Genomic DNA, 12,964 nt, shown 5'->3' with positions numbered 1-12,964 from the left:
TCCTCCACCAGTGCCGTTCTGGGCCTCAGGGAACGCTGGGCAGCCTCTGCAGACGTTGTTGTTGGCACAAGTGGGATTTTGCTGGCATCTCCTGTGTAGCAGCTAGGAGCATCCCAGGTGGCACAAAAGCAAAAGATGCGGGTTCCATCCCCGGGTCAGGAAGATCCCCTGGAGAAGGAAATGGCAACCCCCTCCAGTATTCTTGCCTGGAGAATCCCATGGACAGAGGGGCCTGGTCGACTGAGGTCCATGGGGTCGCAAAAGAGTTGGATGTGACTGAGTGACTCAGCATGCGCACACACACACACTCACTCTCATAGAAACTAGAGATACTGACACACCAGTCTGAGGCTGGAACACCCTGCTGTGGATGGATGGTCATGGGTCTTGATTAGAGCTTTTCTTCTCTGGAGAGCTTTGATAATTCTCACACTGGCATCCCAGCTCCTGAAGTTTTGATTTAACTGGTCTCATTGCTGTTCAGCCACCTGTTGAGGTCCTATTGAGGACCACTCCCTTAGATCTCGCCAAACTAATAATTGTGCAGGAAGAAAGAGTGCTTGACTCCCGATGCTTAGGAAAGGCCGCCATTGGTTTTTACCCAGGCTGTTGCTTTTCCTGGATGTGGCTCTTTGCCCAATGGTAGAAATAATTTCCATAGCATTTATTATCATAAAATGAAAGTAAAATGCTGAATGAAAGTCGTAGTTCTTGTGGTAATGCTAAACAACTTCAGGCTAGAGTCCACAGGGTGGGCTGGTGCAGAAGCTGAGATGAACCAACGCCAGCTCCCCCCGAGGCATTTTTGATGTGTATGAACATGACCTGGGAATGTCAAATCGCATGCATGATAGTGTCACTTAGTACAGAACAGGGCTCCGGTGTAAACTGTGACCCTTTTCCCCCATTACAGCCAAAAGACTTTATGACTTTCAACGTAGACAACCTAAGTATAAACATTTCTTCTACTGGATCACCAGTCACTCCAGTAACTCATAACTTTGAGTCCGGCCATCGCCATACCCTTCTCGTCTGGGCCCCAAGTAACTACCAAGTGGTAAGTAGCTGGGCGTTCCCAGCGGACTCTGACTGTGTGTGTTGTTGGAGACACGGCCGTCTAGTGGTGTGACTTGGTTTTACCCCCATGTGGTATTGTATTAGATAATCCTCGATTCTTGCTTTTTCAAGGACATAGTCATCTGACTTCCAATAAAGGTTTGACTGGTGGATGGGAGGGTTGATAGGAATTTGACAAATTTTAAAAAGAACTTCTGGGCACAGTATGGTGTGTTTGAACACAAGTTGCACAGCACCTGTGTGCATTCTCAGAGACTTTTTGAGATAAAGTTTTAAATGCACCTTTAATAGTATTCATTTTAAAACTTGGCAGTGAATAATTGGGAGATTAGAGCCATCTCCGAAAAAAATAGTGACTCCATCAAGTAAAAGCAATAGAAATGCATTAAAATGATTTCATGACAAAATATGAACATCTGGGTATTCTGTTCAGCATATAAAGAAGCTATGAAGGTGTAGCTGACCTAGTGAGGGAGTTGTGGGCATTCTGTAAGGTGAGTTTTGGTGAGCTTCTACAAAACTGCAATACAGAATGAAGACTTGTTGGTAATGTGTGTACTTAGGGGGCTGTTGAGAGGCTTGCCTTAAATTCTTAAGAGAGCAGTGATCTGTGGAACCACTAAAAAGCAAGCACTAAAAATTGTAAAGGCTTATGGAACTCTGCTCGATATTATGTGGCCGCCTGGATGGGAATGGAGTTCGGGGGAGAATGTATACATGTATATGTGTGGCTGAGCCCCTTCGCTGTTCACCCAAAACTATCACAACATCGTTAATTGACTATGCTGCTGCTAAGTCACTTCAGTCGTGTCCGACTCTGTGCGACCCCATAGACGGCAGCCCGCCAGGCTCCCCCGTCCCTGGGATTCTCCAGGCAAGAACACTGGAGTGGGTTGCCATTTCCTTCTCCAATGCATGAAAGTGAAAAGTGAAAGTGAAGTCGCTCAGTTGTGTCCGACTCTTAGCGACCCCATGGACTGCAGCTATACCCCAATACAAAATGGCTTTCCAGGTGGCACAGTGGTAAAGAGCCCGCCTGTCAGTGCAGGAGACATAAGAGACGTGGGTTCGATCCCTGGGTCAGAAGGATCCCCTGGAGAAGGAAATGGCAACCCACTCCAGTGTTCTTGCCTGGAGAATCCCATGGACAGAGGAGCCTGGCAAGCTACAGTCCGCAGGGTCGCAAAGAGTCAGACACAACTGAAGTGACTTAGCATGCACTCACAATACAAAATAAAAAAGTTTTTTTAAAATTGTAAAGGCTCCTTTTAACTTCACATAAACCAAGGCTGAGTGGTGGAGCCTAGCTAATTTAATCACGGTGCCCTTAGCTCCTAGAATAAGGGCTCTAGCACTCCCCTTCTCTAAAGCCTGAACTGTTCATCGGAACTTATTCTAAGGAGTTAGATTTGATAATGTTTTCTTTCTCAGGTAAAAGATGGCCTTAACCAGAAGCCAGAAAAAGGGAGAAATGGAATCAGGTATGTGTACTTCTTTAACACTTAAGTTATATCAGCTTCTTATGGAAGTAATGTGTACCCATGGTAAAATCCAGCTGTGACAAGGATATCAAATGAGAGTCTGGGGTTTCCCCCGAGAATGTGAGGCTGGTTCATTATTTTTTAAATCATAAATAAAATCCATCATCTTAATATACTAAAGAGGAAAATCCACATCATCAAATCAATTGATGCAGAAAAAAGACTTGATAAAATTCAGCATCCATTCATTTAACAACCCTCAGCAAACTAGGAGCCGAAGGGAAGTTCCTTATTCTGAAAAAGTACTAGACTTCCCTGGTGGTCCAGTGGTTAACAGTCTGCCTGCCAGTGCAGGGGGCACAGGTTCAGTCCCTGGTCAGGGAAGATTCTACACGCCACGGGGCAACTAAGCTTGCTCCACAAGTACTGAGCCCACATACTGCAACTGCTGAAGCCTGGGTACGCTAGAGCCCACGCTCCACAAGAGAAGCCAGCACAATGGGAAGCCCGTGCCCCGCAGAAGAGTAGCCCCCGCTCACCGCAACTAGAGAAAGCCGGTGCGCAGCAACAAAGACCCAGCACAGCAAAATAAATAGGATTTTTAAAAATCCCAGCTAACATTGCACTTAATGGCAGAAGTCTAAATGCTCCCTCCCGCAAAACCAGGAACTAGGTCAGGTCGCCTACTCCGTTCTTTTTCAAGATCCTTGCAGATGCTAGTGCCATGAGGCAAGAAAAATATGTAAAAGCACCTAGATTGGAAAGGAAGAACTAAAACTCTCTCTACATGCAAAAGGTATGAATGTCTACATCACAAGTCCCATGGACTTGATAGCAAAAGATCATAGACTCACTAGGTGAGTTTAGGAGGGTTACAGGATACAAGGCCAATGACGAGACAAACGTATTTGTATATTCCAGCAATAAATGATTGGAAGCTGTACCTTTTCAGTTCAGTTCAGTCGATCAGTTGTGTCTGACTCTGTGACCCCATGAATCGCAGCACACCAGGCCTCCCTGTCCATCACCAACTCCCAGAGTTCACTCAAACTCATGTCCATAGAGTCAGTGATGCCATCCAGCCATCTCATCCTCTGTTGTCCCCTTCTCCTCCTGCCCCCAATCCCTCCCAGCATCAGGGTCTTTTCCAATGAGTCAACTCTTCGCATGAGGTGGCCAAAGTACTGGAGTTTCAGCTTTAGCATCATTCCTTCTAAAGAACGCCCAGGGCTGATCTCCTTTAGGATGGACTGGTTGGACCTCCTTGCAGTCCAAGGGACTCTCAAGAGTCTTCTCCAACACCACAGTTCAAAGGCATCAATTCTTTGGTGCTCAGCTTTCTTCACAGTCCAACTCTCACATCCATACATGACCACTGGAAAAACCATAGCCTTGACTAATATCACTTAAAAAAAAGTGATGAAATACTATTTATAAATTTTATAAGACACGGGGGATTTGAGAGCTGGAACTACAAAAGGCTGATGAAAAATCAGGAAGAGCTAAATAAATGGAGAGATACGTTGGTTTCATTGATTAGAAAACTTAATACAGCAAAGATATCAATCCCCCCAAAACTGATCTATAGGTTTAATGCAATTCCTATCTCAATTGTAGCATTAGTTTTTTTGGTTTATGATTTTTCCAGTTTTACTGAGATATAATTGACAAAATCGTAAATATTTAAAATATACGTGATGTTTTGATATATGTATATGTTGTCAAATATTTACCACAATCAAGTTAATTAACGTATTCATCCCCTCAAAGTTCAGTTCAGTTCAGTTCAGTCGCTCAGTCGTGTCTGACTCTTTGAGACCCCATGAATCGCAGCATACCAGGCCTCCCTGTCTATCACCAACTCCCAGAGTTCACTCAAACTCATGTCCATAGAGTCAGTGATGCCATCCAGCCATCTCATCGTCTGTCATCCCCTTTTCCTCCTGCCCCCAATCCCTCCCAGCATCAGAGTCTTTTCCAATGAGTCAACTCTTTGCATGAAGTGGCCAAAGTACTGGAGTTTCAGCTTTAGCATCATTCCTTCCAAAGAACACCCAGGGCTGATCTCCTTTAGGATGGACTGGTTGGACCTCCTTGCAGTGCAAGGGACTCTCAGGAGTCTTCTCCAACACCACAGTTCAAAAGCATCAATTCTTCGGCACTCAGTTTTCTTCACAGTCCAACTCTCACATCCATACCTGACCACTGGAAAAACCATAGCCTTGACTAGACAGACCTTTGTTGGCAAAGTAATGTCTCTGCTTTTGAATATGCTATCTAGGTTGGTCATAACTTTCCTTCCAAGGAGTAAGTGTCTTTTAATTTCATGGCTGCAGTCACCATCTGCAGTGATTTTGGAGCCCCAAAAAATAAAGTCTGACACTGTTTCCCCATCTATTTCACCTTTTTTAAATTATGAGAATGCTAAAAGATTTAGTCTCTTAGCAAATTTTAAGTATATTATATAGTATTAATTAATTATAGTTACTGTGCTGTACTTTGGATCCTTAGAACTTATTCATCTTAAAACTGAAATTTGAGACTTCTCTGGTGATCCAGTGTTTAGGTCTCCCTGCTCACAATGCAGGGGGCCTGGGTTCAACTCCTGGTCGGGGAACTAGATCCCACAGGCCACAACTCAGAGTTTGATGCCGCAAGTAAAAGGGTCCCGCGTGCTGCAACTAAGACCTGGTGCAGTCAAATAAATAAATATATTCTCAAAACTGAAAGCTCATGCCCTTCGACCAACATCTCCCTTCCCCATTCTCCCCTTCCTTGGCAACTACCACTCATTTTTGTTTCACCTAGGTATGCACCCCAAAGAAATAGAAATATATATCCACTCAAAAACTTGTAGATAAATGGTCAAAGCACAGACAAAAATGTAGAAACAATTAAAATGCCCATCAGCTGATGAACAAACTGTGGTCTGGCCATACAATGGAATATTATTCAGTCACGAAAAGGGATGGAGTACTGCTCTCTGCTGCAGTGTGAATGCACCTTAAAGGCATGATACCAAGCTGGAGAGGCCAGGCACCCAGACCTCCAGCCGTGTGATTCCGTTTACGTGAAACAGCAGCATATCCACAGAGAGAGAAAGCCAGGGGGCGAGGTGGTTGCCAGGGCCTGGGGGTGGGAGGGGCATGGAGGGGCGCTGCCCACACGGCCGCGTGTCCTTCTGGACTGACGAGAACCGGGGCTGTGGTGCCGCTTGCACAGCCCTGTGGCTGCGGTGAAATCACTGAATTGTAGGCTTTATTTACAGGGGTGAGCTTTGCTGCATGTGAATTCTGTCTCATAAAGCCTATTTATTTTTAATGGAAGAGGAGCAAATCTCTCTGTCCCCCAGTTACTCTTTAAGGAACCGGTCCCATTTGTGTCCTTTCCTCAGCTGGCTCCCACTGAGAAAACTTTGCAGCTTAGATCCTGGTGCTCTAAGAGGCCAACGCGAAGGCTCCCTTAACAGGACCCTAGGATTTGCCCTAGTCAAAACTCTTAGAGCTCAGTAGGTCTTGGACCTCTGCTTTCCTCACCCTTCAAAGAGCTCAGAATGTGTTTGCTGCTTATGCTTTACTATTTTCTGTGTGTATATGAGAACACATCTGATATTTGTGATGTTGCTTTATTTTTTTCTCAGATTATTTCCATTCTTACTGGTATCTCATACCAACCCTAAGACATATGTCAGGCAGGCAATAGTACTCAAGCGTTAGGGTAATGTTTTAAGTCTTATGTCTTGTACAAAGCCAGGCCCCAGGCCCAAGGGCCTACTCCTAAGTTCATGCTATTTCCACTGTCTGTGTTTCAAATGGTTCATCTTAGTCTTCTATAAAAGTGGCGTTTACAGTTTGGAGCAGAATTCATTCTGTTAGGCTCCTATCAACCACCATCAGGTTCAGTTTTCTACTTGAATCACCTGTCAAATGACACCAAGTCCAATGCCTAAGGACTTTTGGACTTGAATTTCATTCATAAAAATGTTGCCTCAGTCCCTAGAATTTGACTTATTACTTATTGCCACAAACGTAGATGAAGCTTGGCCACCGTTGACAAAAAAAATTAATAGTCCATCTAAAGAAGAAATAGAGAATTTTATTTGAGCCGATCTGAGAAGTATAACCCAGGAAGCACTCTTCCAGAAAACTCTGAGACCTGCTCCACTTGTTAGAAGTCAAAGGTACTTCATGTATACAAAGGTACTTCAAAATATACATTTTTCAGACAAAAGATTACACATCAAAAGGACACACTGACGTTTTGCATCAGGCTCACCAAAAACACAGGTCCGAATGTACAATGCGAGCAGCAGGTAACCATGACCATGACCCCCTGCTGAATAAGGAAGCAATGTTATCTTCCAAGGACTCACATTGCTGGCATCAGAGGAAACAAAACAAAAAAGCATTGATCTCTGTGGTGGGGCCAGCATTCTCACCTTTGAGGAGGTCTGGTTAATGTATAATGAAGACACATGCCATTAGGGAGGGCTCAGTATGGGTAAGGAATATGTTATGCTTCATTTTCTTGTCCTGCCTTGAAACAAATTTTATTCCATTACCCTATATTTTATGGATGTGAAAGTTACATTGTTCTTTATGGTACTTAAGTATATACCATTATCACTTCTCATTCTCTAAATTGGATGATCTGTATACCTTCACTCGTCTCTCTGTCAGAAAAGACCCACCGGTCTTATTTGGGGCGGCCCACTTCTCCTCCCTGGGGCAGTATAAGAATGTCAGAGTCTCCTCTAGCCTGGAATGTTTGAGGAAGGGGTCTCGAACCATTTGTCTCCCTGGTCACCACCTATATGGTCCTTTGGAGGAAATAACTCAACGGATCCCATGGAAGCTTGGGCACAGGGGACACTGCAGAGACTAGAAACCTTGGGACCCAGCACCCAGTGCTCCTGGGTGTTCCATTCCCAGCCATATTCCTATGAGATGCTGGTCACTGTTACTCTGTGATCTGCAGGCATAGGTCTCTGCCGTCTAAAGGCAATTCCTTAAAACTCTCTCTGCTTCCTGGGCTGGCCCAAGTCATCCTCTCCACTCCTTGGAGCCCCTCCTTGCCTGAGGGTGCTCTTTAAAAAGGTAAAGGAAATAATTGGGCTTCTCTAACCCCCAAGAGAAGCCCCAGTTGGAGACTGACTTTTAGGTACTCAGCAACTTCTGCTTTTGGTCGTTCACTGCTTTGGCTTTCAAGTTTCTGGAGTAAGAAGCCCCAAAACACGGCTGCCTTCTGGAAAGGAAGGAGATCAGCACCTATTTCAACCCATACTTGCTGCTGCTGTTGCTGCTGCTGCTAAGTTGTTTCAGTCATGTCCGACTCTGTGTGACCCCATAGACGGCAGCCCACCAGGCTCTCCTGTCCCTGGGATTCTCCAGGCAAGAACACTGGAGTGGGTTGCCATTTCCTTCTCCAATGCATGAAAGTGAAAAGTGAAAGTGAAGTCACTCAGTCGTGTCCGATTCTTAGCGACCCCATACTTAATATCCCCAAATATCACTGAAATAGTTCCTAGTTACAAAGTAGTTAGAAGAGTTCCCAGCGTTTTGCTGTGTTAAATAAATTCTTTTAGGTGTGTTCTAACCAGCAGGCAAGCAAAGACAGACCTAGATGTGGTTACTTTCTGTCTTTTGCTCTAGAAGTCTTCTGCAAACATCTTAAATTCCTTCCAAAAGGAAACAGAGCCCAGCTTCAGGTGCAACATACTCTGACCTAGAGCAAATAGTCCGCTCACAAGACCGATGGTTTTCTGTTTCAGATTCGTAAATGCTTTTGGTGAGAGCTTCAACGTCACAATGGATGGGGAAGTTTACAACAACGTCTCCAGTCACAATGCCAGTGAATATCTTTTTTTCTCTTCTGGCGTGTAAGTGCCTACAATGGCCACTTTGCTCTACAGTTAAGGGTTTCAAGCCTTTTTCTTTAATTAGTACATTGAAGATTTCAATACCAAGAATGTTAACCTATATCAACCTTTTTTTTTTTTTTTTTTAGAAAGAGCTTCACAATAAACTCACCAGAGATTTCACAACAGTGTGAAAAAGAGTTCAAAACATCCTACCTTGAATTTGGTAGTGCGTTTACCTATGTAATCACCAGAAAGGTTAGTGACTCATTGCACTGAGTCAGACATGCCACTCAAACGTTATTGATGAGAGTCCTTGCAAACAGAACACAGGAATGATTTAATGGAGTAATATAAGGGTCTGTATTTTAAACAAGTTTTAGGATTAATTCAGTTCACCGCTAATTCTTTAGTTTATCATTGCCTTAAGTTTGCTGTTAGAATAAAATTACACAGACTGACTTACTCTAAAAATTCATGTTGACCAGTATCTGATGCTTCCTAGTAGACATTTAACATAGACTTTGAAAACTTTTAGTTCAAAGAGCTGGGAATGTTTTCATCAAACCTGACTTCCAACCTACTCTCTCGTTGAAGAGGAAAAAGCTAGTGAACAGACTTTCCAGTCCCGCCAAGGCCATCCCAGTCCGAGGATAAAATGCAGGGTTGCAGGATTACATTTACAAGGTGTCCTTTCTGCATGGATTGTATGAGGGGACCCCGAAGGTCCAGGTTCAGTTGGCCCGGCTGCATGATTTGTATTCTGAAAGCAGTCTTGATTTTCATGTCTTCTTCTTGTCTCTGCCTCCCTGGTCCAGAGTAACGGTTGCCCCGAAGCAAAGGCTTTCGAAGACATCTCCCCCAACACAGTCAGCATGGCTCTGCAGATCCCGCAGTACTTCCTCCTCACCTGCGGCGAGGTGGTCTTCTCCGTCACCGGGCTGGAGTTCTCCTACTCTCAGGTCTCTCGGCTACTGTCTTTACACCCCTCGCCTGCAGCCCTGCCTTCCGAAAACGCTGCTGGGGCTTAACAGTGAGCTGGAGCAGCCATGCTCGTACAGTGTAAAAGAAAACTCTGGAAATGTGGGTAGATTATGGTAGATTCTACTGAACATGGTTTTAGAGACTACCCAGTCTTATTTACTGAATAAGAATATTACTGTTTAGGTAGCTCCCTGGTGATAGGACTCCATGCTTTCTCAGCCAAGGGCACAGATTCAATCCCTAGTTAGGAAACTGAGACCCCACAAGCCTTATGGTAAAGCCCCCCTGCCCAAAAAAAGGAATATTACTGTTTAGCATTATGACTGTCCACCTATAGGTGTCTGAATTCCCAGTTATATGTTAGAATTTGGGGTCCTAAGTAGGAAAAACTCTATTAATGACCATTACCAGGGTCAAGATGGTCAATGGCTTCCATGTTCTCAAACAACCCCATCCGTAACAGCGTTCACATACAGGTCCTCATTGTCTTTAAGGTTCCCTTGAGGTCTCTTCGTAACTCCCAGTAAACCCACCGATTAAGGTCTCACTCTTAAAAGTTAAAAAATAGTTTTGCTTTTGTGAACGTTAGACTAATGAGGCACATTTTGCTGATACCTGAATTTAGAGCTTAGGTTCTGAACTGGTTTATCACAACATGGCCAGGGCCGTCATAACCCCCGCGTGCCTAGTATCCTCACATTTTGCAGTAAAGACGGTAAATGTGAGCTGGATGATCCTTTTCTGCAATGACCTCACAGTCTAGTTAAGGCCATGACTACAACATAGGTGACGAGAGTTTGCTTGGTGAGTAGTTTTGGTGACTTGGCAGGAAAACCCTCCAAAGAGCAAGCGGACAACACAGAGAGCAGCCTCCACTCAGGGTGAAGGAGATGTCAGGCTGGGTGGCTTTGTTTGAAAATTCTTCTATGGAGATAGAATCGGTTCATCTGTAGATTCGTCCGATTCATTAGGATGATAACTCCGCAAGCATGCAGACAGTGAAGACCAAACGACTCGTGTGTGCTCATACAACATGAGCATTTGGGATGTCTCATCATCCAAGTGATAGTCCTTTTCGCATTTAAACCAACGCAACTCTTAATGTGCCTTCTGGGGGGTCGGCAGCCTCATTAAGGGAGTTATTGAGTTAAGCGTGATCTCCTGCTCTGAGCTTGGCGTCTAAATTGGGACTCACTCTGTCTCATTCCCTTCAGGCTCCTTCCAACATGAAGTCGGTACTTCAAGCAGGATGGCTGTTGACCGTGGCCGTCGGCAACATCATCGTGCTTATTGTGGCAGGAGCAGGCCAGTTCAGTGAACAGGTACAGATGCAAACAGAGATCACGTGTACCTCTGTCTTGTCTGTTGATGACCCTCCCTGTGGTGGTTTAGTCACTAAATCGTGTCCAACTCTTGTGACCCCATGGACCCGCCAGGCTCCTCTGTCCATCGGATTTTCCAGGCAAGAATACTGGAGTGGATTGCCATTTCCCGTCACGTATATACACGTGGTCATCTCCACCAGTGGCCAAATAACACCCTCAGAGTCAGCCAGACAGAGCAGTTCCCAAACACCCTCACGGCCAAGCATGTGCTCATTCTGCTTGTTTCTCCTTGGTGTTACACGGCCGGAATATAACCAGATGTAGCCACGTGTGGTTAACAGGCTGTGATGTGTTCTCTGTGCTCAGTCGTGTCCGACTCTTTGCCCACGGACTATAGCCCACCAGCCACTCTGTCCATGAAGATTCTCCAGGCAAGAATACTGGAGTGGGTTGCCATGCCCTCCTCCAGGGGATCTTCCCGACCCAGGGGTCAAACCCAGGGTCTCCCACATTGCAGGCAGATTCTTTACTGTCTGAGCCACCACCAGGGAAGCCTGAGATTAACATACCGACACCCTAATATCATTTATTATCAAAGGACACGTCTTTTCATAGCTTCATTGAATGCAGCGTAATGGCCCCAAACCAGGCAGGTTATCCAGAAAGTTTCATACCACCAAAAGTTAAAACCATTCTAAAGGTTGTTGTAATTTTTCCCATTTAAAATGAGGGCTTTTCTGGTTCTAGAACCCTATCCCTCAGCACTCAGCATCTCTGCCTCATAAGAGAGCTGTCCGTTAGCTTATCAGATTCATTACCAACAGCACCAGGACCCATCAGGGTCTATCCTGCCTGCTCATGACCTCACGATATTGCCAAAGGGTAATTTAGAACTTTTCAGCATGTTCTTTTTCCCTCAAGAGTACTGCCTGGTGTTCTCTTGGTCCAGCTTTTTGCCTTAAGACTTGGGTTTTTAGAGATTTTTTTCTCATTTTCTTATGGGTGTCTGTACTCCAGAGCTGTTAGAAGAATGTTATCATTACACTTGGGCATTCAGGAAAAGCTGGCCATTCTGTGTCTGCGGCCATAGCCTGCCAATTTTCCCTAATAACTGCATTTCTAACACCTTCGATCTGGATGTCAAAATAAAAACTACCCGCAGTGTATACATGCACTCCCGTAACCTGTACTGTTTTTGTGTTTTTCCTGCTCCAACTCAAACTCTTCAAAGTGGGCCGAGTACGTCCTGTTTGCGGCATTGCTTCTGGTCGTCTGCATAATATTTGCCATCATGGCTCGATTCTATACGTACATCAACCCAGCAGAGATTGAAGCTCAGTTTGATAAGGATGAAAAGGAAGATTACCTGGAAAAGAGTAACCCGTACGCCAAGCTGGACTCCGTCTCACAGACACAAATGTGAATGTCAGGAAGCCCGCGGAGCCGGGGCTGGGCCCAGGGTGTGCCCAGGGGCCTGTCCCCTGGGGGCAGGATGCTCTGTTGGGTGGCCTCTGATGGGGAAGACTTCAGAACTGTGGACCAAACCAAGTCAGCTGCTTTCTCAGCAGCCGGCAACGAACCCGAAACTCCAAAAGAAGTCCTTTGGTTTGTTTGTTTTTAGAGAAGTCTTATTTAAAGCGTGCACGCACACACACACTTTTATAACAGAGTCCATACTCTGCCTTAACTCCTTTTCCTAACACACAAATACAGTTATTTTGGACTAACTTGAATTTTTGAAACGGTGGCAAAATTCCGTACTGTTTGCATTCGCACACTCTGTGGAAACAATGTTAAATGAGGCAAAAAGTGAATGGTTAGGCTTTTGAATGGTACGTATTCATAATAAGGGCCGGCTGGTATTACCTGATAACTCTACCTTCTGTTTTTAGTTCTGTTTTTCCATTCCCTACCTCTTTGTAAATTATGTATAACTTGAAAAACCACTCAGGTAAAGGCAAGTCATGATTTTTGGAGTTTCAACGGTATGAAATAAACTCTCATTCTCAAGAGTAAGTGTCTGTGTGTTGGGGGGCAGGGTAAGAAGTCCTTACTGTGCTTCCTGAGTATACAAGCGGTGCCCGCTCATTGGAATTTCATCAAAGGTGACAAAAGCGTGAACAAAGCAAGGCCCATAGACGGGGAATTCCAGAAACAGGAAATGTCAAGGTTTGCTTCTTTTGGTCCTGCTTTTCTCAGGGGTATCTCTAACCTACACTTCTCTTTTATTATTAGAAGCT

At 44.8% G+C, this 12,964-nt stretch overlaps 1 protein-coding gene across 5 annotated transcripts in view; it reads left to right on the top strand.

Moving 5' to 3' along the window:
- The window catches only part of SLC15A1 (solute carrier family 15 member 1), a 29,584-nt gene extending 16,848 nt beyond the window's left edge, over positions 1 to 12,736 (top strand). For all 5 annotated transcript variants that reach the window (XM_055542894.1, XM_055542896.1, XM_055542895.1 and 2 more), the window contains 7 exons: positions 914 to 1,057; positions 2,509 to 2,558; positions 8,329 to 8,436; positions 8,565 to 8,673; positions 9,234 to 9,377; positions 10,614 to 10,721; positions 11,956 to 12,736. In XM_055542894.1, the coding sequence (XP_055398869.1) occupies positions 914 to 1,057; positions 2,509 to 2,558; positions 8,329 to 8,436; positions 8,565 to 8,673; positions 9,234 to 9,377; positions 10,614 to 10,721; positions 11,956 to 12,147 (855 nt within the window). In that variant the 3' untranslated portion in view covers positions 12,148 to 12,736. The remainder of the gene's footprint in view (positions 1 to 913; positions 1,058 to 2,508; positions 2,559 to 8,328; positions 8,437 to 8,564; positions 8,674 to 9,233; positions 9,378 to 10,613; positions 10,722 to 11,955) is intronic.
- The last annotated feature ends 228 nt before the right edge of the window (positions 12,737 to 12,964 follow it).

This window comes from Bubalus kerabau, chromosome 12 (genome assembly GCF_029407905.1).
Source record: "Bubalus kerabau isolate K-KA32 ecotype Philippines breed swamp buffalo chromosome 12, PCC_UOA_SB_1v2, whole genome shotgun sequence".
Taxonomy (NCBI): Eukaryota; Metazoa; Chordata; class Mammalia; order Artiodactyla; family Bovidae; genus Bubalus; species Bubalus kerabau.
This window is presented reverse-complemented; position numbering and strand designations above follow the sequence as displayed.